Source organism: Thermobia domestica, chromosome 3, assembly GCF_964235325.1.
Source record: "Thermobia domestica chromosome 3, izTheDome1.hap1.1, whole genome shotgun sequence".
Classification (NCBI taxonomy): domain Eukaryota; kingdom Metazoa; phylum Arthropoda; class Insecta; order Zygentoma; family Lepismatidae; genus Thermobia; species Thermobia domestica.
In genome coordinates, this window is record NC_137456.1 from 45131290 (window position 1) to 45158429 (window position 27140).

Genomic DNA, 27140 nt, shown 5'->3' on the forward strand with positions numbered 1-27140 from the left:
TTCACCGAGTGGATGCTATAGGATTGAATGGGAAACGAACATGAGGCCTGCCAAAGAAGAAGTGAGGAGACTGTTTTAAGAATGATATGCTGCAGTGTGGTGTCACAGCGCATAATGACACAAGATAGAAACAGATGGAGGACAGAGACCGGAAAAGCCGACCCCAACTAACTAGGAAAAAAGGCTTAGAAAAAGAAAAAGAAGATTAAAATTTTGACCCTTGGTCTTGGGTGCTTCAATATTGATTTCTATCCCCTAAGGAAAAAATCTTCAATTTTATTACATTCTTCTTAAAAGTATGCCAACGGCTATTATCAAAAAATATATTATTGTTTTAAACTCATTGAGTATTTTGCATTGTTTATCATTATCTCCTATAAGAAATATATAATGAGAAAATAATATATAATTAAATTTATCATTGGCTGTTATAAGAAGATTTATTTAATGTTTAAATTCAAAAATAAATATAAAATGTTAATATCAAACGTTTTAAAATATTTCATCAATACATTTCAATATTTAGAGAGACATTAAGAAAACCTCTCAGAATCCTCTCGAATAAACCCATAATTTTTTTAAACAGAATCATAGGTGTTCCTGAAGACAACGTCTGCTTTTGCCCAGTCTAGATATTGTGAGAAACTGCATACGATAATCATACGGTATGCAATATCTTCATACGATAATTAGACAACGAATACTTATATAGTTCTGAAAACTGATAAATCGCAATACAGATTATTGTGTAGCTTAAATAAAGGACAACATACGAAGAGCACTAAAGCAGGTGTGCTGGGTTCCTTCTCAGCCCAGGACCCTCTCTGATAATGAGAGGCAATGAACTGCGCTGAAAGCAGAAGAGCTAAGACCTGCACGTTGGTCTAGTGGTTAGGGCGCGTGCTTTTGGTGCACATGGTCCTGGGTTCGGTTTTCCGATGAGAAAGCACAAAATTTTGTTTCATTATTCTTCAATTTCAGTAACTCCTCTTCTCCTTTATCCTAAAAGTCATAACCGTTGGACGTAAAGTAATTTCATTTCGGTGTTTACAAAGAAATCAATGACAATTAGCTTTTTATGTGTAGGATTAGTTCAAGGACAACGACAAATACATGTTATTAATTGTTAATTTATTATCCATCTTATTTATTTACCACTTAAGTCATTTCAACAGAAACATGGCGATGGGTCGTTTTCAGTAGAATGAGCTTAAAGACCGTTTCGAAGTCAATATAGGCCTATTTCATTAATATATATATATCAAAAAGGAAATATTTCTTTATTTATTCTGCATACTGTTCTTTTTAAATCAAAATAAATAAATAAATAGTGAAAAACCCCATTCTAACACTGATTTTGTTTACGACTTCGCTGAGAACCAGGATTGGTTGCCTATAGTAGTATATTTCAGTGGTTCAAGAATGTAGAATTTAAATTATGAATTCTCGGAATTGGAAATTGCATATTTATTTTCTCTTCAGTACATGTGTACTTACAGTAAAATATTATTATTATTATTATTATTATTATTATTATTATTATTATTATTATTATTATTATTAATCCAGAAATAAGGAAAATTCAGTTTGAACTTACAATTACTTGTAGACTAATACAACAGAAAATACTTACTTCAATAATACTAGGTACTGGTAAAATACAATTTAACCAAAGTATGATGATCCCACTATTTGGTTGCTTATCCTAATAAAAAAAACCGGCAAACTTCTCAGTGCGTAGGCGTTACACTAATCCTAATGATAAACAGTAATTCTAATAGATATCCTATCGCTTTCGGTTTCCTTCCTGCTCCTAATAGATATATTTTTTTTTATCTCTGCTTTGTGTGTTAAACTTTACAGGCAGTTTGTGGTTAAACTAGTACTAACATTAAAACAAACAAAAATAAAAAATAGGAAATATCAAATCACCAATATAGGATTTAGAAAATAAATAAGTAGCATAAAATATTTCGAGAATTGAGTTTCACGTGTTCGTATTTTACGTTTGTATTATTAAACAATGTTTAGTATATTGTTTTCGTTGAGCTTATCATATATGTTTATAATAAAATTATTTTACACTTTTACTTTTTGATCATGGCGATTGTAACACACCAAACATCGTAGTAAGATATTTCATCTTTAAAAAGTTTACCACACTGAGATGTAAAGATAAGTGGCACTGGTAAGGAAGAAGCTGTTGCAGGTGGCGAAAAGTAGTTCATTTACTTCGAGAAAGAATGATAATAATGTAGATATTTTAATTGGCGATGTCTGCTTCACTTGTAAGGAAAAGTTTAGAGATTTTGGAGTCACATCAATTACACGAAGGTATTTAGGAAATTGTAGTAATCGATTAGAATGTAATGATAAGTGCTTATTTGCAATTGATGATCAGTAGATTTTTTATAAAATCTAAAACAAATTATTTATTTTTATTTGTGGTTTATCTTTGTTTTGATAGGATATAGAAACATATTTCTGTATTAATTTTAGTACCAAATAAAGCGCTATTTTAAAGGTAAATAAATTGATAAACCGTTTTTTTTTTCTTGAACTTTCTATCAATTTAGGGGAGAATCAACTAGGTACAAATGAAGAATAGCGTGGACACAAAATGGAAATTGGCAAGAGTTTACTTTGTGTCAAACAGTGATTGGAACCGGTATCCCAGTATAAGTAATAGTAATAGTAGGAGGAGGAGTAGTAGCAATATCATTAACAGTAGGAACGGGTTAGAAGCCCCGCAGGGGTTTTTTGGGCTCTGTTCTCGACACAAAATGGGCAAATTAAAGGCTGTTTGGCACAAAGTAAACTCGCGTGAAAATTTTTATGGGTTATAAGATAGGTGCAGATTTACAGTCTGGATCCATATAGTAATTGATTGCATATTCTTCATGAAATTCACTCTTAGTAAATTCAGAAATTATTTCTGGTGGGGAATTGCATTCCGAGACTATACAGATTCATTTTAGGACGACGTTCTCTAATTATCTTCTAATGCCTTCTAAATTATTACTTTCGGGGGCATTTATTCCGAAGTTGATAGTCCTCCTCGTTTTCGACCAAGAGTCCGGGTTTTTTTTCTTTTTCCTTTTTTGTCGAAAATATATTACAATTTCGTTAATTTCTGTTAATATTATGTTAGGTTATGTACAGATTCACTTTAGGAACTTCAGTGTATGCATACGATAAGAAATGTTGTGCAAAAGACACGAAATTGTGCTGGGTGGCCGCTAGGAAGCACGAATGCTCCCTAACAGAGTCAGGGCAGGAGGGGGGCGAGGATTGCGGCCTTTGGGAGCAGGTGCGTCAGCGAAGGTGGGTATACAGAAACAAGAATAGCGCAAAACACTGTAACCTATATGGTATAAAATTAATTCTCTTACGTGTTAAATTATATATTTGTACGTTACTAAACACGTTATGGGTATTATCCTGACATGTTTTCATTGCTTGCCATGTTACTGACATGTTTTTTGCGAACTGACGTAAATTACGCAATTATGTGGATCCCTTAGTTCTCGGACATTTCTATAGTTGTGAGTCATGAGCTAGTACATTGACTTAAGATGGGTTAAGTGCGGCAGGGAGGTCCACGAATACCTATGGAACATAAGGTAACCTAAGCCTTAATATGCTCTCTGCAGCACGAAAGCTATATTTTCTTACGACTGCCTACAAAGTCACTTTTTACCTGTACTGGATATCCCGTACAATGGGATTATTCGAATCTCTACTCATGGGTTCAGTGTTCGCACGGCCGTGGACATTGAGCTCATGTAGAGATACCGTGGCCCCTTGTTCTTTTCGTTTATATGCATCGTATAGGTCAAATGTACAAAGTTCTGTATAAGTGTTCATATGGAAAGTATGATGATGAGTGCCTTTGACATTACTTCGCCAGCGTGCGGCGACAACGAACAATACTTTCGGAGCACGGTACCTTACCCACGTGCATGGACGCGCTCTCACACGACCTCTAACACGTACTCACCAAAGATACGAATCCCATTGAATTTATTTAGTGTAGGTAAAATATGACTTCGTAGGCAATTGTTAAAAAAAGAAAAAAATAACGAAGAAACCACTGTGCCAATTCCAGTAAGGGTTAAGCGCTCCTGAAGTAAATGTGTACTTAGGAATGGAACTCCATCCATAAAGAATGATTCTTAGAGTAATTTTAGTGAAAAAAGAAGTACTTATCCATTGAATTTATGTGGACTTCCTATTTAATTCTGCACATATTTCTGATATTTCTACATGATATCTATAAGTTCTGCTCATTACTACTGCAACATGCACAATCATTACGCAGTGTATGATTGCGGACATTTCTATGGTTGCGCATCATGCGATAACAGTTTCCATTTTCATTCATCTATTTATACGTTCATACTCATCTCTCTGGCAAAGTACTCTATCAGATTAGTACCACCGGTACATATTTCTTCTGCAAACTTTTCCAAATATGATAACCCTTACTGTGAATTGTTACAAACTTTAAGAATTCGAATTTTTGAGGTTTTATATATACTTTAAAAATTAAATACTAACGTTTTGACTTATAAGATGTATCATGAATTTTTTTATTTCTTATTATCTCGGGGTGACATATTCAGGTAGATATTATAATACTTGTAATATAAATACCCAAAAATTGGCAAAGTTTCATAATCAAAGACATCCTAATTCTCGCATTATACCCAAGGTTTATGTTGATTGATTGATTCTTTAATGCTTTATTTCAGCATAAGACGAGGCTCCTGCTTAAAGCAGTAACCGAACAGCACTTGCATTTATATTCGAGGCATATATCCCCTTCCCTTTAGAAATAGACGATAAACAAGTTATCCACTTGGCCAGCAATGCTTCATTTTTTTAATCTTCATGCATAGGTGTATTTAACGGATTAGTCTGTAATACTCAAATAATTAAATAGTTTGAAGTTTTCATTCTTTTCCATGCAAACGTAATATTGGAAGTTTTGGGTCCTGCAAATCCTAGTGTTGCCAATGATAATCTTGGTAACAAACAAGATATGATCACTTATAATTTTCACTCTGAATCGTGCTCGAATCTTCGTCAGATTTGATGATCTTAGAAAAAGATCTTGACTGCTGGCTGGAATCACATGTCGTAAATGGTGAAGATCTTCATTTCTTTGCACACACTAGAATATTAATGTATAATAAGGTAAACTAAAATATTTTCTTTAAGTTCGTGCTAACTTTTTTTCTTCTTCTGATTCCTCTTCTGTATTTCGGTCTTTTTAGACTAGTTCCATCGAGAATTTCGGAAGAAAAAAGAAAAACTCAAATATGTGCTGTTTTACTGTAAGTTAGGAGTTCATATGCCGTAAAACTGCAAGTGTTTGTAAAATCTTGATGAACACACATTTGTGGGTTATCACGTTTCACTCCCGTACATTATTCGTATTATATTCAGACCTAAATTCCCCATTCATTACTCAAAAAGATTATACTACAAAAGCAACTTTTTTTTTTTTTTTTAAATATATGTAAGTTCATGAATGTTTGTTTTGTGATTTTTTTTTATAGTTTGTTATTATTGTTATGTAATTGCAATCAAAGAAAAATTCTAAATATTGTTTCGTTTCAATAATATTTACTATTGATAAAATACATCGAAATGCCGTACTTTTTTTTCTTTCTGTGTGTGTGTGTGTGGGGGGGGGGGTCATAAAACCCTACGAGAGGCATTTAGTGAAATGAGAAGTACCTTTGGTATCTATTTATGTATAAATGAGTCTGAGCCAAAGTGGACTCAATTCGTATCTTTATTCACTTTTCTTACTGATATACAAATTAAGTCGTTGTATTTCTTTAATTTGGACTAATAACAGTCGTTGTTAACTAACTTGGACTAAATTCGTTCTTCTGTACTCTGTAGTACTTTGAAATTGTCCATATGTAATTCTGTATAATGGTTTCACTTGTGCAATTGTTTATCTTTTTGTCCTTCTGAAATTACTCTTGACAATTATATTAACAAGTATGTAAAGATCAGTACAACGTATTTTTATCAAGAGTCCTTCGTGAGTGAGTCTGCGGACGTATCACATTTGTAGCCAATTAGTCCTGGTTCCGAGTTCAAATGGAGGACAATTTCTCTCGAATGTAAGTTGAGAAGCCGTTTGCATTCCGCTTTAAGCTTATGTGACCCTTCCAGCGTAAAGGGGCCGCGGTGGCTCAGTGGTAGAGCGTTCACCTCTGGTGCTAGGGGTCTCGGGTTCAAACCCTGCTCCCGCCAAGTGAACTTTGTGGTGGACAAACACCGTGTGCGTGGGTTTTCTCGGGGTTCTCCCGTTTCCTCCCACTTTCTTCATTCCACCATTTCATTCATCTCTCATCTTCACCGTCTCCTTTAGCCTAACCGGCATAACCGTGGGACGTAAAACTCAAAAATTTCATTTCATTTCCTTCCAGCGTAACCCTGTTGTTGCATAATAATACCAAGGCGAAACAAACTTATTTCTTCCCATATATGATATGAATACATAGAGCAAATTATTTAAAGCAAAAAAAAAAAAAAAAAAAAAAAAAAAAAAAGTTTAAACCAAAAGACCGGGTTTTTTGGTTTTTACAATAAAAACCATGGTTTTTGCCAACCCTGGTTTTTAGGCACTGTAGTCGCACAATATTGCATCACTTTTACCTTATATTTTACCATAATGTTTCACTTTATTCTTCTCCATAAAAAGCATTAAGATATAATTACAATTTTTATTATTCTCAGAAATTTGCTTTTGGCTTGTGTGTAACTAGTAATAATGATGGTTTTATTTACTTAAAATTCTGATTAATGAAAATATCTTATACTTCCAAGCGTTCGGTTTTCCCTTGGAGTCGTGTTCAAGTTTGTACACCAGTCCAAATGAAAAATCCGAAATCCAGGAAGTGTGCGACATAAAAAGTACTTGCTTGCCTGGAGGGTATACAGGAATGACGAAAAGCAATTTAAAAGTGCGGATCAAGGAATAGCCTAGAAACGCTGAAGCAGAATGCCCGGTTTCTAGTCTTTCAAAACATTTAAAAGATCCAAAGCTTTACATAGATAAGGGTTAGTTAAGCAAGAAATGGGGACAATAATTTAAAAAATACACAGTGTTGGCACAACAACAAAAGTAGTAATAAGAGCTTACCTTTTTTCACCTAAACAAAAGAATAAGCAACTTGAATCCGTCATTTCGGAACGTACTACACTACTATCGGACGCATGATCGGTAGCTATTGACAGTGTTTTTACTGGTGTATCCTTGTGAATCCGTTCCTTTTTATTTCCTTAGTGTTTTTGTTATTTTTCTCCTTCCTGAACAAGCCTTCAGGACACAGCCAAAAGCTTGGAAATGTAAAGTATTTTCAGGAATCAGAATTTCAAGTAAATAATAATTGATAAATTTTCTGAGTTTGTTGGGATTTTGTCTAGTAGTAATTAATTACATTTCCTTGTACTTATCAGTAACTTTTAAACTTTAATCTAGATACCAAGAAGAAAAAGAAATCTGTTCCAACAGCAGAATTGTCTTGCACAGAACACTATGGTGTAAAGAGTTTGAAGCGGCTGAAACAGCGCCAAGTATTTTCTGGTAGGTTGAGAGATTAAAGTATTACTCATATTTATGTTTGTAAATTAATTCACATGTGTCAAAAATAAGATGCCACAAACCTTACGTGTTACATTCCGCAACACAAGGAATAAACACGTTCTGAATACAGCTTCACTGTAAAAAGAAGCACTTTGTATGAGTTTGCACATGCGTACAAAGTGCCTATTACATTGTATCGCAGTTACACAGTATGTCGGAAAATATTATTTTATTTACAGATAACCACTACCTCTACTTATTGAAGCAACATATCACCGGAAAGCTGGATAATCTGCTCAAGAAAATGAGACCACAATGATGAGAACCGATGAAATGAGTGTCAAATTATATCAAGAAGAGTTGAGTATATCTGGTGTCACCTCGTCACAAATACACAATCGGGCAAAGAGCCAATATTAGATTTTGTTTCAAGCTAGGTTAAACATTTATACAAACATTGGAAATGATGAAACAAGTATGCTGATGAGTGCTTATCTCATACACGTGTGTTCGAGTAGTATGCGCGGTTCCGGGACGGTCGTGAGACCTTGGAAGATGACCGAAAGCCAGGCAGACCGAAAAAAAACAAAAATCGCGATGAGTTGGTGGAACAGATGCGTGAAATGATTGCCCACGATGCGAATTCGCCTGTGAGATGGATGGTAGAGAAATGAAATATGACGAAAGACATGATTCTGGAAATTTTGACAAAGGATTTAAAGAAACGGAAAGTCTGTGCTCGATTTGTTCTACACACCTTAACTGACGACCAAAACTTGCTCGTGTTGAAAATTGCAAGGACCTGATTAAAATAGCCAGACGGAACAGAACATTCCTGAAATCGATTGTAACTGGCGATGAGACTTGGTGTTTCAAGTACGACCCGCAAACAAAACGCCAAAGTGCTATGTGGAAGTCCTCAGGTTCTCCGAAAGCGAAAAAAATTGCGTTTTCAAAAGTCACGTGAGAAGACAATGTTGATTTTCTTTTACGATTCCAAAGACATTATACTTTGGAAATTCGTTTCACAGGGTCAAATTGATAATGGTGAATATTATCTGGGTGTTATGGAGCGTTTGTGGAAGGGAATTGTTCGCGTAAGGCCCGAGTATCAAACGCCAGCCAGTTGGTTTTATTGCACGACAATGCACCATGTCACAGAACTGTCACAGTTCGTAACTTTTTGGCTAAAAAAAACATCTGTGTGCCTCCACATCCTCCATATTCACCTGATTTGTCGCCGTATGACTATTTCCTATTCCCAGAATTAAAATTGGCCGTGTAAGAAACATTTTATGACAATGTTATACACGTCCAGCCTGCTGTGACGAGGGTCATTGAGGCGATTCCGAAAAAGGACATTAAAAACTCTATGCTAGCATTGGTTGAACGTACCGAGCAGTGTATTGATGCGGAAGGGATGTATTTTGAATAAAAAGAACTACAGTTGTAAAATATCTTATTCGTTTCGTTTAGTTTAAAAAAGTTCCGTTATTTTTCCGACATACTGTGTACATACAATTAGACATATACAGAAGGTGTTCAGTTTATTTCGGATCGATTTTGAAGGGACTGTCCTCACGAGGAACGTCGCCATCACTACTGATGATCTTCTGTTGGACCCTTAATACTGTAAACTATCGCCCAAAATCGAAGTTGTCACTGGAGTAAATTCGTACACATGTACACCTTACGCACGTGTAAGATAATTTGGTCCCACTCCTTCCGGCAAGGTTTTCAGGGATCATGCGAGAGTGCGCGGACACCGATGTTGGAGACATCTTTTCAACGGCCAGCCGCAAAAATCCACTGGATTGACACAAAGACTTTTCAAAGAAATGTCGTGAAACGGGATGACACGAATTTCTAAACCCCTTTCCATTTGCTGATATAAACTCAAGAGACGTTCTAGTGTTAAGGCTTTAAGTCTTATTCATATAAATCCTCATCTGATTGACATCCATAATTTACGATTGTGAAATAACGACCGTAAAGATAGGTGTCATAATGGATTCCTGGAAGTATCTTGCATTCAATTCCACGTTTTTAACAACATTGCCTATCAGCAATTTTCCCCATAATTGAATCCCACAACAACAACTAGACACATGCAGAAAAGTTTCTCGTGGTGGTGAAGAAAGTTGTAGTGGCCATCTGTGTCACGTTATGTCAACTCTGGTATGTGACCGACAGTAAAGTGGAGTATGCTTAATCCATTTATGATGACTGCCATTTTGGACCTCGTCAGGTTCTTTTCGTACAGTTTTCTGCTGTTCGTTTTTCGTTCTGCAGTGTAGCGCGGGAGCAGTTGATGTACGTCGGACGCACTTCAGCTGGAGCCGCTTATGAACGGTTCTGTCCTTAATTGAAGGTGCCAAATTGAATCGCCAGCCCATTTGCACGTTGGGTCGGTGGATTTTCTTAATACGCCAATTGGCTTATCCTCTGCAGCACTGCGGTGTCTCTTTCCTTACAGCCGTTTTCCGATACTTGTCGTAGGTGACTTTTTCGCCACCGACCACAGTAGCTTTCGCAGTAGTCACCCAAGTGTGAACCCGTTTTCCCTACTCTGAGTATGTGTATACAGGAAAAAAGGATCATGGAAACGTGATAGGACATACACTTCACACTAACGGTTTAGTTTAGGCGCCATTTGACGGCACACACTCACCTATAACTTCAGCGTCATTCTCCAAATGTCAGAGGCGTTCCTAATTCGATCCGAAATAAACCAAATAACTTTCTGTAATAATTTAATTGATAGAAGGATATACCATATCTAATGAGTGCAATAGACTGACTGATATTTGATCTATTCAATTAATACAAATTGTCTGTGCATGACTTATTGTTTTTCTCTTTCTCATTTTAATTTACGTGGATGATACACAATACCCTAAGGTAATCTGCATCTTAATATACTTTAATTAGTTAGAACAGTTTACTAAGCGTAAAAACTCAAAAGAAGAGAAACATTGTGATATCATGTAGAGTATCTCATTGGCTAGAAATGAAATAAGGCATCCTCCACGAAAGTGATTCACAGCCATTTACGAATTGTGGCAAATAAATGTTGGAAATAAATACCTTCTGAAGTCAACCGTAGGGCGAAAGCGAATAATAATACGTATATGTATGTATAGCGCGTGTTCTAAAAAATGGCGCCCACGAACCACAGAGCACTACTCTACAGATCAAAATAAAGCGAAAATGTTATATGGTGGAATGCTCTCCAGGATATTCTTCAACCGCTATGGTGAATCAAAATTTCACAATGTAGCAACATCGCATATTAACTTGGAACCATTAGCATTGCTCTACAAATCTTCAGTTACATCGATTGTTAAAGTAATAAGTGGTGCTGGTGTCAACGTCTACTGACTTTAACTGCCATCTGGCAAGAATAGATGTAATTATTTGATCGATTGATATATCTAATCTATGATTCTTTATCTGCGACGTTGCCACATAGTGCAGTTTGCGTCTCCAGACGAGGAACCGAAAAGTATACAAACATATATATAATATTGATTTATTTTAACTTGTAAAATAGTGGTTTTGTGATGTTTACCCTATAGGATGGGGATCCAAATAGAGCAAGCATTACAATAGATAATCATTGATCGAGTATTTCGCCCGAGCATTATATTTCATCGCTAACAACACGTAGGCGAAGATTCTAACAACAACCTTAGACTTATGAATAGAATAAAACTTCAGCATCATTTGAACTGAAAAGGAACATAAAACAATAAATTACTGATATCAATATACAGGGGTTGGACAAAAAAATCTAAAAACACTTCATACAGGACACGTAAGTTTGGCCCCCCACTGTACAACACGTGTTGCAGTTGACGATCGTTTTTTGTTTTCAATGTGTCATGTGGACCTTCTTCTTCCGTCAGCAGTAACCAGTTCACCTATGAGTGTTGTGGTGTATAAGTGGTACGGTAAAATGGGCGACCTGACAGACTTCCAAAGAGGCATGATCGTTGGTACCCGTCTGGTTAGAGCTTCAGTGGCAACAGTGGCGAACATTGTGGGGGTATCGAAAGGTACTGTGTCCAATGTCACGAGCGCATACACAATTCATGGGCAAACGACGTCTGCAAAGCACAACAGTGGTCAAAAGACAATCCTTCAGATAGAGACCGAAGGGCATTAAAACGGATTGTAGCAGCTAAAAAGAAGACCACTGCAAAGAAAATTACGTCTGTACTCAATTCCGGTCTACAGAACCCGGTTTCATCGAAAACTGTGGGACGGGAACTTCATAAAATGAAAATTCATGGCAGGGCCTAGCTGGGCACACCAAAAATAACGCATAAATAAGTTTATTACAGTCTGTGGTCCGTGAGCGCCATTTTTAGAACACCCGATATATAAAAGAGAGAGGGAGAGAGAAAGGCTGTGATTCTTACAGATATTTGAGAGCTGAATTCATTCAAATACTTAGTTTTTTGACTGAGAGTCAGGAATAGTTTTAAAAGTAATCAGAATTGTAGTTTATTTGAATATTTTCTATAATTCTAGACATTATGTTCATATAGTAATAGATATACTGGCTGAACTTCAAGAAAAAAGTTTATAACATTAGATAGTAACGGAAAGTAATATTTGATGCAGTGTTCACCAGTGCCGTAACATGTGGGAGTCAGGTGAGGAACTACGCCCCTCTCCGTCATTTAAGCTCCTTATCGTTCGAGCAGGGACTCACTTTAAGAGAAAGTTTTATATAATACGATAAAGTTTTACATAATATGAATGTGTAAATGAACCAGGAAATAAGTTCACTACATTCTGAAAACAACATAAGAAAACCTGTTAAATGAAGCGAAAATATAATCCCTATTTCAGTAAAATGTCTACTGTTAATCCCCAGAAATAATTTGTATTTCTTAAGGTTTTAGTTGTGTCAAATATTGTCCACTCAGTTTAATTTGTGAATAATGAGTGGCCTCACCATACAGTTTCCTAAAGAACTGAAAATAATTTAAGATAGATCTGAACAAAGTATGTTCACTTAAGATAAAGTATAAATGTAATCTGAGTCCTTTCGTGAAAGGTTAACTGGGGTTATTAGAAGTAGTAAAAGTGTTTGTTAAGGTTTTAAATTCCACGGGGGCCTAAATTACGTATATTTCATAGGAAGACCAACTTCATAGTTTTCTAGGGATACCAGATGTGAGTGAATTCTTGATCCCCCATGAAAAGTTCCATGTTACGGCACTCACTGACGTCTCTGGCATGTAAAATTTGGGGGGGGGGGGGACATCAAAGAAAATGATTTAAATGGTAACCTAGCCCAACCTGTGTATTATCCACGATTCCATTTCTTGCCTTTCTGCTTACCTTCACGGACCCCCTGAGGTATACTAAGAACTCTATTATAATCGTTTCACAGCCTGAATATTATATTCCAAATAAATATATAAAAAAAAAAATAGAATAAAATATTGAATATTTTGTACTTCAAAATATTGGGGGCGACGCGTCCCTCTCGTTCCCCCCCCCTTGCCGGAGACGCCCGTGACGGCACTTGTATTCACACATGTATTCACTTTTTAACAGTTATTTTAAAGGAATATTTAGAAAGAATAGACTAAATTTGAACAGAATATTTTATTACTTCCTTTCGTACTGACAAGGAAAGAGCTTGGGCTCGAACGGGTTAATACGCACAAAAAACATAGCATGTATAATGTTAGCATCCCGAAAGCAGTGATGTCCGTTTTTCTGCAAGATAGTGTAAACGTTCGTAACAGCAGGGCAAAATACAGCATGTGTCATAATTACAGGGCGTTAGCTCCCATAGGTCGCGCTTCATTAAACTTTGCTATGGTGCCCTGCTTGATTGTCTTTAACTGTAGTGTACGGTTTCCTTTGAACGCAGCCGTGTTTTACCGTTTCTTTGCTACATATTGTAACACCATTTAATATTGCTTTCTGTCTTCAGTTTCGGGTATCGTTGCAGAAGCTTTTTATATGAATTGAATCCGCGCACATGATAATCCTTGAATATATTCTCTAGTGTGATACCAGTAAACTGTGTGATCACATTGTCGACATTACATCTTTTCGGCGACGGTTCGTATTCACTTTGGCTATTTTCATTGTCCCTTGCAGGACTTACAGTGTTATTATACGATCTCACTTCTTCCTCTTCATTCTCTACAGAATCTTCACCACTGCGTTCTAGTGTTCGTAAACTTTCGGTTTCTAACTGATTTCCATATTTTTGCATAATTAATTCTTCCAGATCACTTCCTTCCTAATGACGTACCTTGCATCACACTTTCACTCCAACCAATCGCATTACATTCGTTGGATTGATCACCACTCTCCGATCCACTTGACGTCTCTCTACACATTCAACCTTTCCTCATGCGAAGTACTAGCGTTTGCAGCTTCACTGTTGGAGGTAGTGTAGCAGTAGACATGAGGTGGGCTCTCTCTGCCCTTGTGTAGCGCCATCTGTTGGTGCAAGTTTGCACCATCTTGCAAACAGATTGACATCATCTTTCGCCTTAGGAGTTCTAACACTATTCATACTCTTATTTCTATGCGTATTTTTTCGGCCGAGCTCACCTACTTTCCTTGACGGTCAAATACGCACAAATATGAAAACGTGTGTAATGTTAGCACCCCTGAAGCAAATAGTAATGTCCGTTTTTCTGCAGTCTGGTGTAAATGTCCGCAAGAGCATACCATGCTGGCAAGGCGTCTATAAATTCTGACCCCGAGCCATTTTTACGGACACGTTTGAGTGGATGGAAACATCGGCGCACACGTACCCCATTATTTTTTGGGGAAAACATGTTGAATGAAAACGTATTGCCCCAGGGAACCCCGTAGTGTCCCATACAGGGTCCACATTACAACGATAACGTTGTATGTAATATTAACAATCTGTGCCAATTTACAGAAAGGGATCAGAGGCGAATTATTTGAGCAGTATTGTGTATAAAGAAAAGAAAGACATATAGAGATTTCGAGACATTATTTTTGTAATCGGTAACTAAAAAGAGAGTTGTTACTATAGCAACGTCGTAAATAAATGTACATGTACGTAGACATCTTGTCGAGAGACATCTCGTTGTATATGCAGAAAGTGGATTATGTACGCTTCTCATGGTTAAGTATTAAAAACCAGATAAGAAAGTGTTAAAATGTTTTGAATTATTTTGAAGATTACTAAAATACGAACCAGGACAGACCCTTACAACATCACAATTTTCAAATGGTAAGGTGGGTGAAGTAGTATATTTTTTGAAAAGTATTGTGAAAAGAAACAATCTGCAACAAGTCCCTAGTCTGTATGCGCACCCTATGCAAAATGGTGGTCATAGACTCTTTTATGACAATTGTGTTGACATTTTGACTATCTACCATAATGTACAGGGTGAGCGTGGAGACTCGGGACTTGCTTCATCTTGTTTCTTTTCACAATACCTTTCCAATGATATACTACTTGACCCCCTTACCATTTGAAAATTTTGGTTGGACCCTGTGTGGAACCCTTTGGGTGACCCTGGGACACAATTTTTTCATTCAAAATATGTGCCTCTAAAAATAATGGGATACTTGTTCGCCTATTTTTCCATTCACCCAACCCTTTTCGCCGAAAATGGCTCGGAGTCAGACAGTATAGACGCCCTGTAATTATGGCACGTGCTCTATTTTGTCCTGCTCTTGCGGACGTTTACAGCATCTTGCAGAAAAACGGACATCACTGTTTGCTTCCGGGCTGCTAACATTACACATGCTGTCCTTTTTGTGCGTATTTACCCGTTCGAGCCCAAGTACTTTCCTTGTGAGTGTTCTTATCCTGAATTATAGTTAAGCAATAATCTACTAACATTGTGAGCATCAATTTCCCTTCGCACCGTTTCTTCGTGGGAGCTGTATGTTTATGAAACTTTTTCCCGTGAACTTCCGATACATCACTGCAGCTTCCTAGAAAGAAATCTAGATTTGAAATTGAATACCTGCAATTTTCTTTCAAGGTCATGTTGCATCATAAACCTTTGTAAGTTTTGCTTACTTGATTCACAAATTCCTTGTACGTATTTTGAGTCTTTTCCATTTCCAAGGAAGTTTTGTGTTATTTTATTGCAACATACCCATACTCGGTTTTCTTTATTTATTGGGTATGCTTCAGACCCTTCATTTTGTTGAAGTTGTCGAATCGAAGGACCCACAAATACACCATCTTTACTTTTAGCATATGATAGACGAGGATAGGATAGGATATGCAAACCCTCTGCCTGTTGGAGCCATTGCCTTTACAAATGTTGTTTAATTAGGCCCATTTTAAGGGATACAAGAAGGATATCTTCACAAAATACCAGATTATTCCGTTGCACATCTTCAAACTACTGTACTTACGAACATACTGAATATAAACATGGATAAGAGATTTCATATAAGTTCTTTGTACTACGGATATACATTTAAACTCAGTTTGTATCTTCAAAGAATTCAAATAAATTAATGTTAAGTTCGAACAGATTGATGCTTTCTCACTGTAACTTTAAGATTAACGTCTCGCACTATCTAAATAGTAATATCAGTATCTGAGAAAAAGAGTCAAAAATGCGAAAGTAATGTTTCCAATTCTTTCCACAGGTTCACTGTATTTTCTGCAAATAACGATGACTAATTATCCATATGCTCAAATATAATTACTGGAACTTCAGGAAAATTATCCCTGACAGCAAAATTCTGATTTCAGATTTAAATTTATCTCTGTAAATTACTTCTTATCCGTATTATTAAAAAATATAACTACCGGTACTGGAAATTGCTGGGAAACTATCCCTAATAGCGAAATTCTTATTTTAGATTTGAATTTAGCGCTGGAATTTGCTTATTATTCCTTCATATTATTCATATGTTAAATACTGAAATTACTGGAAAGCTATCCCTGACAGCGAAATTTTGATTTCAAATTTAAATTTACTGCTGTAAAATACTTCGGATTACTGATTTTAATATTAGAAATAGAATCTTTGTAACAAAGTGTAATCGAAGACCTTTTGACGCACTTTCCGCGATTCGTATTTTGCAGGGTTTTGGCCTAGTTAATGTTACCCAGCTTAATGCACGAACTACTAAATAAACGAGTGTCACGTGGCGTGGATACGTACAATTAATTACTACTGCTCCGTGTTATAACAATGGCTAGTTTCGTTTTCTACTTTCTGAAGATTGTGTATCATTCAGGCGGGAAAAGCCCTGTGAGTGCTCAATATCGAGCGGTAGTTGAAGGTACATAGCAAGTACGTGACAAATTAACATGGATACGTATAAAACTTCATTTGGTATTTAAGCGAATAACATAATTTTTTACTATCTTATATGCCCTTAGACTAGTTGTCTATCATTGGTCTTCAGTTTATTCACACTTGGTCCAGTGTCTTTCAAATTTCACTTTTACACTGGCATTCGGTTTCCACTAAACGTCTCTGCGACCTATAGATGTTATTCTCTTGTGGCGGTCCTCTGAAAGCGAGCGCAAAAGCAGGTTTGGATACACCGCATAAGAACAGAACAAATGCTATCTCCAGTTAACTTACTACATTCTCGTGGTTTCACAGTGAAATAAAAGGACTGTTTTCGTTCCCTGTTATAAACGTTGTTTCTCAAATCGGGTAGGTGCTTTTCTTAATAACAAACTAGATGTGTTTTATTCATACATAATACAGGGTGATTTTTTAAAAACTCACGGATTTTTTTTTGGGGGGGGGGGGGTCTATAATTTCTAACAGAAGACCGATTTTCATGCGGTTTGTGGCAAATGATCAAGGAAGGATGGGAGATTTGTGGGACCATGTTTGCTGGTTTAAATTCATCCGGGTAGTATCGGCCACACCTCAAGAAAAACCGCAAATATTCGCCAGTGTACCTTACAATTGGAATCAAGTGCGGTGCAGTGTGAAGATTTGAGTTTTCTTCGTACATGGAAACCTCGCCAAGGTCAATAAGAATAAGAAATAGAAAACTAGGCCGTTGTATTGGGAATTGCACTGTACAGTTCTGTGCTACTGTGTGAGTATAATCAGGACATAGTGAGAATAGTGTACTTTTTGGAGCAACATGAGTTTATCGTTAAAAATGTTTGGTAAACGGAATCTGTTGTTGCTTCGTAAAGGTCATTTAGAAACAAATTTGCCTCACGTTCTGCCCCAGATAGTAACATAATACGCCTATGGTCGCTGGTGAATAAATTGGAAGAAACAGGATCGCTTCTGAGTGAGACAGGGAAACATCGGACCGTGTAGGCAGCTATTGTGGAAACTGTCATTTATCGACTCCTTAGGTCTCCCAAGAAATCTCTCCGTTGTTTGTTGCAAGAAATCGGCTTTAGCTATTCAACATGGGATTTTTGGATGTTACCGCTAACACTTTATTTATATTCTCACTAACACCTAATTTGTATTCTGCAATTTTGCTTCAAAAATCCAAAACCTCATTCCAATTGCAAGGTACACTGGCGAATATTTGCTGTTTTTCTTGAGCCGTGGCCGATATTACCCCGGATGAATTTAAACCAATAAGCATAGTCCAATAAATGTCCCATCCTTACTTGATCATTTGCCACAAACGCATGAAAATCGGACCTCAGTAAGAAATTCTAGAACCAAATGAAATCCGTGAGTTTTAAAAGAAAACGTGTTGAGAAAGTACATCAATTGTACATCACACCAATTCCTCTATAGGTGCAAATTCAAAGCAGTAGTTAAAAAAAAAAAAAAAAAAAATGATAAAATCCACGGCTGAACGGAGAATCGAACCTGAGTATCTGGCTAATGATCTTCTTTTAAATTCTGAACTTATGAGTGATAGAACGTATGGCTGTTCAGTGAACGAGCTGGGTAGCATAGTGGTTAACGCATATGCATGGTAAGCAGGAGACTCGGCTTAGATACTCGGTCCAGTCGTGCAATCATTCACTCTGTATATCAGTTTATTCAGCTGAAACCCCATTAAGACCCTGTATTGTGACATTTTACGTCAGTCCTGTTGTTCAGCTTACCAAAGCTTCAAAGTGTTCAAAACTCGAAAGTAAGGTTAGTTTTTTTGCACATAGCTAAAAATGATGTTTTTTGATGTTTTTGTTGCCTCCTTTCCATTCCTCCTCCTGCCAGCCTGAATCTCCATTATATTACAAAATTTATTTGTCTTTAATTTCAAATTAAGTGCTTAACTTATGTTTTTTTTTTTATTTTTCAATTAAGAAGTTTCATTAGTTTCTATCACCGTTGTCCCTTAGGACAAGTTATTATAAATAAAAGGAAAAACATATTAATGTTTTTTCTTGATTACTTTTTAGGACTTTTTCTTATAATTACACTTAAGCATTATCACTTTTTAACAGATTAGCATATCCATTTATTCCTTTATATATATATAATCTGTTTCCAACATACTACCCCACTGAAAGTGTACATAATCTGAACAATACCTTTTAGTGTGCTGTTTGCATATTATCTGAGTTACTTGTCACAAAAACTGTTTACCGACCAAAAAAGTTTTTTTTATATATTATTATAGCAACTTTTACAAGTGGTAGCAATTGAAACTCTCATAAGTATATGGTAAATCTCATCCAAAGTCCAAGATTAGTCTCTATGCACATGGCTAAAATGATGTTTTTTTGATGTTTTTGTTGCCTCCTTTCCACTCACATCTTCTGCCAGCCTAAATCGTTATTATACTATAAAATTTATTAGTCTTTAAATTGTGCTTAACTTATGATTTTTTTTTTTTTTTTTTTTTTTTTTTTTTGCGATTAAAAAGTTTTATTAGTTTCTATTACGGTTGTTCTTTAGGACAAGTTATTATGAAAAATGAAAAACATATTAATTCCATTTGATTACTTTTCAATTTTTTTTTATAATTATACTTAAGCACTATCACTTTTTAACAAATTAGCATTTTTTTTTATTTTTTTTTAAATTTGTTTCCAACACAATATGTAATCATATTGCTTATTCTGAATTACAGGGAAGCCACCAAAGCCGAGATTCAGAAACTTGAAAACCATAGAACAGGTGAAAGCCGAACGTAAACTGCAGGATAAGACGGAGGAAAATCTCCGACGTCTACAGATGTTCACTGATTTTGAAATCGACGAAGAACTGGGAAATAAGGTAAATCAGCTGTTTTATATGTGAAGGAATTAGAGAACAAAACCGTAAATAATCAAAATTACGTACGTTTAGTCATTACTCTTAAATAACGTTTACTTCTCAAGTGGTTTTTGTTCGTTGGCACGTTGTGCAATATAAACACAGTGGGTTTGTTGTTTATAAACGTTCGCGACGTTGCTCGGTTTTTACTTAACATTTATATTGTCTGTTGTCAGTTTTTATCATTTTGTACACCTTTTAAGATTGAAATGGACTCAAGGAGGCAGGGTACTTAAATCGTTATGTCCATCAGACGAGAAAATCAACCACTTGAGTGGTTATTAGTAAATCAGAATTCAATTCTTTCTTTCTAAAATTCCTGCGTCATGGCAGCGAAAAGTCAACGGAGAATAAAGTATTAAATTCTAAAACTATGCTAGAAGCAGCAAAATCAGTAATAATTTTGTTTATAAAGTTTCGTTACAGGGGCCACGCATTAGCGTGCGCAGGACATTGGGAATGTGGGTGCCAGATTTAAAATACCACCATATGGAATGTCGTCCACCCGCTGCTGTGTCGGCGATTCACGGCACACATGCAGACGGGAAATAATTTACACGTAATTATTTTGTAAACGCCTCTTCTTCTGACATTCAGTCGTTACACCTTATGAATATAGCGCATACATTCTTTATCTTTTTTAATTCACAAAAAAATAATTGTACTGTTAACTATTATAAAATTAACATGTCATATTTGGCACGTGAAAGTTAAGTGTGATTTTCTGAAGCAGAATGTAGATTATTCTCTTCTCAGTTTATAATAATTCTACATAAAAAAAAGTTTGTCTAATGGGGGTGCCAAGGCACCCATAGCACCCACGTTGCGCACGCCTGTGGGGCCACGGTTGCCCAGTGGTAGAGCGCTTACCTCTGGTGCGTGGGGTCTCTGGTTCGATCCTCGTCCAAGTAAGTTTGTGGTGGACAACATCGTGTCCGTAGGTTTTCTCAGAGTGCTCCCTTTTCCCCCACATTCTCATTCCACCAAGCCTTTCAACGTCACTCACTTCCTTAATCATCCATCTCCCTTATCCTGACAGGCATAATCGTGGGATATTTAGTGTAGAAGCTGAATGCACAAATAAATAAAAATCTCAGGTAAATAAACACCACTCAATTATAGAATGGTGAAAACAAAATGAACAAGAGAAGAAGTCTTCCTTGTTTAAAAAGAAGGCAAGTGTTTTGATTTTTAAAACTTCATGTCACATACAAACTAAATTCTTCATTTGATAGATCACATGGAAGGACACATATGTAGCTGATTATCAAAATAATGGAATCACGTGAAGAAAATACAACTGAGATTAGAAATTAGATTTCTGGGCTTTCGACATCTATGGCCATGTTAGCCCGTCATGTATGAGGGATGACGTCCATCGGCGGTCATACTATCAGAGGAAACGGGAGGAAGAAAGCGGCCTGGAACATGTATGTTAGGTACCATCCTGGCATTTGCCTGGTGTGAAGAAGGAAAATCCCATGAAAAGCTCGCTCAGAATGGCTGGCCTGAAAAAGTTTTTACATTTTTTCGACCGAGTGACCTCACCGAAAATGCAACTGGAGTGGGACCACCGTTAACCTGAAGAACAGATCTGATTCGTGTAGAAAATATAGGCGTCGAATGGTTTCCAGAGGAATGTAGTACCATCCTTCATACAGTGCAGCACTCAGTTCCGGAGTCTGAGCACTAAACCTGAGCATAGGTTTACAGCTCATATTGCGGTTTGGGAATTGGGTGGACCAAGTGAAACGCTGTTCGTGTAGTTCTACCCACCATTCATGAAAGCATATTTTAACAACTCCAGTGTTGAAAGTAGCACATTGTCATATTGGAAAATTAAGCCATTGGCCAGAAATAACATATGAACCATTGATCACCTAAAATGCCCGCATAATTACTGTATTACGACTTTCAGCATCACAGAGCCGCCGCTATGTTTCACAGTAGAGATGAGACAATTCTGAGCTTAAGCTTCTTCAGGCATCTGCCATGCATAAACACAATCTGTTGCTGGAAATAAGGTGAAAGCGAATCCAACCATCGGCGGGGTCCACTTTGCACTTCTTTCGCGCTGAAGTGTTGTCCGAGATAAACAATTTGGAAGTTGCAACCAGATCGTGGATCTTCAGGTTGTGTAGCTCGCGTACCTCACCATGGTAATTGTGTCATCCTATTGAAGCTGCCCCTACCGTAGGAGAGCGATTGGTGCCTTCCAAATGGGACTTATTGTTGCTGGTCATGCACGGTGCACCTCTTCCGTAAAATAAGGTAGGCAGGGTCTGATACCCTTTCGTTCCCACCGGGGAAGGGAAGCCTTTTGAATACCTCCCAAATAGGTAATTAAGGTTGTCCTCTTGGATCCGAGAGGTGGAGGTTGGACCTCTGCGTGGTACGTCTTGGCGCGGTGGAACGACAAGTAGGTAGATAAGGTTAGGATCCGAGTTCCCCGGGGTTGATGGTTGGATTGGACTTTACTGGGATGTGGTCATACCGTGGGATTCGATTTTTTTTTCTGCTTAATTTTTAATAAATAAATAAATTTAAAAAAATCATTTCAACAAAGAATAATAAGCTTTTCATTATTGAATACATCCACATCAAAATACTCATTCTATTGCTTTTTCGAATTAAAACATACAACAACAATTTTTTAAAAAATATCCCAGCACTACGAAAATAATAATAAAAAAACCGTGCGAACTCAACACACATATTTATGTATTGTTTCTTCTTCTTAATTTCTTATATATATATTAAACCACAAATTTATTTTGTATAAGAATAGTATCAGACATTTTATATACATACATCAAAATTTTAGAAACTACTAAACTGTCTTTTATCTGCTGAATTTCAGCCTTCGTAATTTAATTCAATTGAGTCATTTGTTTTATAATAAGTTAATTTAGTCCAATAATTATATTAGTTTAGTTCAAAATTGACCTACTTTTTTTTTTTTTTTAACTTATGAGGTCTTGTATGAAGCAAAAATCAGTATTATCACGAACATTTTCAAACAATATTTTACCGAGATCAGAACTCGGTGGATATTATTTGAGTTCTTCCACACGTGAAATTATATTCAATTACTGCATACATAGCAACAACCAACTTCCGTTTCATGTATTTCTTTGGAAATTAATACGACTTATCAAATACTTATTTTTCTAAATTGATTTTAAAAAACATATCAAAAGTTCTTCCAACTTTGTAAAGTCCCTTTTTATATATTTAGTCGTCATCACATATCCCATTGTCTTGCTTTGAAATGCAGCCAAAGCTGGTCATTCGGACAAAAACGTTGTCAAGTGTTCGAACTCTCTCTCGATTTTTAATCCAGTTATTATCAATAACAATACCCTTTTACTATAGTGAGATTCAAAGTTTTACCCATAATTACATGAATTACTGTTTGAAATGATACTGTTAATAGTTACGTAGTAGTAAATACGTCACGAAAACCCGTTGTTTACAAAGAGATAAATATACAGGGTGAATTTGAGAAGCTTTATTCTCCAAGGAGGAGGTGAGCTTGCCTTATAACACCCGAGTGCCGTCACTGCTTATGATGGTTGGCTCCCACTCGCTAGGGGATCTGCATTAGTTCGTAAGGGAGTAGCAAATTGTATTTTGGCTCTGTTGTAAGTATTTGGCATTTCAGTGTATTTTTTCGGTCCGGCCAAACGTATTAGGCTGGTCTAGACGAAGGTTACCTTCTGATGGTGATCAAAATGAATGCAGAAAGACACGTATTATCCTTATGAGCAACTCGCGTGGGACAATGATTGTCACAATAGTCTGTTCCAGGTGCTGGTTGGATTCCGTAACCACTTTTGCCGCATTTATTCTATGTTCTTTGGTAATTATCGTCTTCAGTGCTTGGTGATCTCTGTCGCTGAAGCTTTGTCTTCTGTCCACTTGTACTCTTCGCGGATATTATTTTGCCATGAGTTGTGTACGCCATCATTACTTTGGACACTGTTCCTCGTGATTTACTAGCACATTGTGTACCTTAGATACACTTGGCGCTTGTTAATCGCGCACTCTGCTGGATAAATCATGTCCGTAGGCTTTCTCGGAATTGTTTCCTCCCGCATTTTCATTGCACCAATTCTTTCTTTACCAATCATTCACTTTCATTAATCATTCGTTTGATTTAGACTGAAGGACATAACTGTAGGGCATTGAATTATTTTTCTTTCTTTTACTGCACATTTACAATTTGACCTCCTTGAAACTCAGAAACTTGTACCACTTTCCATTACCACCATGTATGCGCTGCTCCAGACTCCTTCGTTTTGTCTCTCTTAATGTACTACAGACGATCACCTAACACACAATTAACAACGTCCAGGCATTGCACACGCATCCTCAATGTTGTAAACGGTCTTTTCCAGGAATGAGAAAATCTCGAAAATAAATAAAAAAAAAAAAAATCCTGCATTGGATTACCACTTCGTTAAAGATTCTTAAAATCCAGTAAAACAGAGTGATGAGTATTTTTAAATATTATACACTATGATGATTTATAAATTTTGAGTAGGTAATAAAGAAAAAAAAAAAAACTAAGTTCTGTAATACTGCTCAACATTAGCTTTGTTCCAACGAAATAACGCGCAACTGACTCGGTTCTAGAAAATGACATTTAGGTTCTTGCTTAAGCAGTAAACCAGCAGTAAGATTCCGTATTATTACAACCTCTATATGTATCACTGTTCACATTGCTATTTAATAAATTAGTTTATTTTATCAAAATCATAAGCTCAAGTTAGGATAACAATTTTATTATCTTAGGTCGGTTTATCATTACAAAATGGAGTTGGGTAGTACCCAACAGAGAAACTTCACTAAACTTCACTGAATTGTCATTATTATTAGGCCTAACGTTAGGCCTAATGCTCTCAAGTTTAAAATAACAATTTTGGATTTAAATCTCGGTGAGCAATACTAATACATTTTTCAAATTAATAAAGTGTGAAATACAAATTCCCCCTTTTCCTATTCAACTATTTAATATGATTTTGAAGTGTACTGGTAATGTTTCGTTATTATTATCGTAATTATATTTGTATTACTGTAATGCAGTTCTTCCTCAGCACAATGCACATTGTAACACCGATTAATTTATTTATACATAATTATATTCCGCCTAACAATATAGGTTTTACAAGTCAAACGTGCGCTCAGATATAGAATAATAGCTTAAATCTATATAATTATGCAATAGCAGGGGAAACAAAAGTTTGCCAAGGTGTGTCAAACCGACCTAACAACTAACCTGTGTAACTAACACAAACACACGAACATAACAATAATAAAACAAATTGGTACAAATACACAATACGGGAGCCATCAAACATGTAACGAGTATTAATATGCCTACCGGTATTAATATTAGTGTAATGTAATCGCTACCGGTAAACCAGTACGTTACAATGTTACCACCTCACGTGTTATCTTACGTGTTGCCACCAAGTGTTTCCATTATTTTGATAACCATCTGTATGAATACACATGAAGTTTGTAAACATATCAACTTAGCAAGTTTTAATTTTACTCCAGTTACAAAAAGTAGATAAGAAAATATTTTGTTACGAATGAATTAAAATAATATAATTTATTTTCGGTTTTTATATCTAACGTAAAATTAAAAGGTCGCTAGAGGTATTTTGTTGCGTGTTTGTTGTCTGTAAGGCTCAATAATGAAAGACGGAAGGTCCCGTCTAAAGAGTCAAATCTCTGGCCACGCACAGTTCGTGTGTATGCGCTATAAACAACTTCTTCGTTTTCCGTATACACTTGTTAGGATTTAATTGTTCTAACAATGATATACAGAGTGTCCCACTCGCAACCAAACCCGGTCTTTCGTTAATAATTTTTGATACAAATGAAGATATTGCAATAAAATTTCCATAGGAGTACTTTCGTTGTGTGAGAAATGAAATAAGTGTGTAGTCTGGCACCTAAGCCTGCCCTTATTCTGTTGGTGTTACTTCGTTTCTGTCAGTTGGGTAAGGGTATGTGCATAATATGATTTTGTTCGTGAGTGTGCATTAGTATGTGTGTATCTACGCACAGAGTAATTGAAAAATTTATCAATATAGTCTCGAGCAGCGAATATTTTATTGTTCACACTTATTGGTAAAGAATCCAATGAATTGAAATTACGAAATTTCACTCTTCAACTGTATTTCTTCTTTAAGACTCATTACAATTGTAATATGAAGAAATACTGTTATTTAAAAAAAGAGAGTTTCTCAAATTTTGATTTGTGAGGACTGTGGAAGAGATTCAGATTGGTATATCGTTAACGCTTCTCTTCGACCGATTACGTTATTAGTGGAGTGAGTTAAAACACATAAAACAAGTGAGAACAGTAAGCAATGTTTGTTTGATTAGTATTAATCAGTTAGATAATATACGAGTTACTTCTCATGAAGAAGAATATTTAGGAGGACTACTGGAAGTAAAAAAAAGTCTTCCTCTACTATTATCTTGTAGGAACTCCTTTCAAGTTAGCAGTCACTGGGCGCGAATTGATTATATGATGAGGTGATCATAGATCTGGTGAATCGACTTTCCCACTTCCAACTGGACACCGTTGTCTAGTGGTTAGAGTCCCGGGTTCGATTCCCGGCCGGTGCTTTCCAATTTTCTGCGTCCACCCCGTGTCGTGAGGCAAACTGGGGAGTCACATGGTTGAAAGACGTGACGGCTACTAGGTCTAGAAAACTCCCGATGCGCGTATGCTCGCCGCTAGACGACGTAATTCAGTCAATCGCTGACAGATGGCATTGGAGCGTCTCAGGCCCTCAAATAGGCTGTTATGCCAAGTTTTTTCCTAACTACAAACATTCTATTTGCTTTGTGTCAGAGGTGAGTTTGGAGACCGTGGTATTAACTCAACGCTGAGAACAGTTTATTATTATTTATTTTAAATGTCTGTTGGCACTACGTAGAACATTCTAAATAATTCCATAAAATTGCTGAATATTATGAATAATTTTTATTCTGTTTCAGATTCTTTCGAAATTGAAGAAGGAAGTGGAATCCAAACCGAAAGAAGAAAGTAAAACAGTGTTCACAGAAGAGGACTTCGAAAAATTTGAACGGGAATATTTTGTTGACTAAGTTCTTACTCTTTTCATGACAATATATGAAAAAAAATCTATTTTAAAATGAAGCTATGACAATAGCAGATGAAACATTAGGAAAACTACTGCTGATTGGGAGTTTATTGTTTACCTTGTACTATACCTTTTGGATTATAATTCTTCCGTTTGTAGACCCAGACCATATATTACATGATCTGTTCCCGCCTGTTACTT

At 36.3% G+C, this 27140-nt stretch overlaps 1 protein-coding gene across 1 annotated transcript; it reads left to right on the plus strand.

The window, feature by feature from the left end:
- Window positions 1–2161: 2161 nt before the first annotated feature.
- Window positions 2162–27137, plus strand: LOC145680346 (uncharacterized). Its single transcript, XM_081750739.1, has 4 exons — window positions 2162–2334; window positions 7508–7612; window positions 19625–19770; window positions 26833–27137. Exons 1-4 carry the CDS (start codon window positions 2274–2276, stop codon window positions 26941–26943), a joined length of 423 nt encoding a protein of 140 aa, XP_081606865.1. The 5' UTR covers window positions 2162–2273; the 3' UTR covers window positions 26944–27137.
- The last annotated feature ends 3 nt before the right edge of the window (window positions 27138–27140 follow it).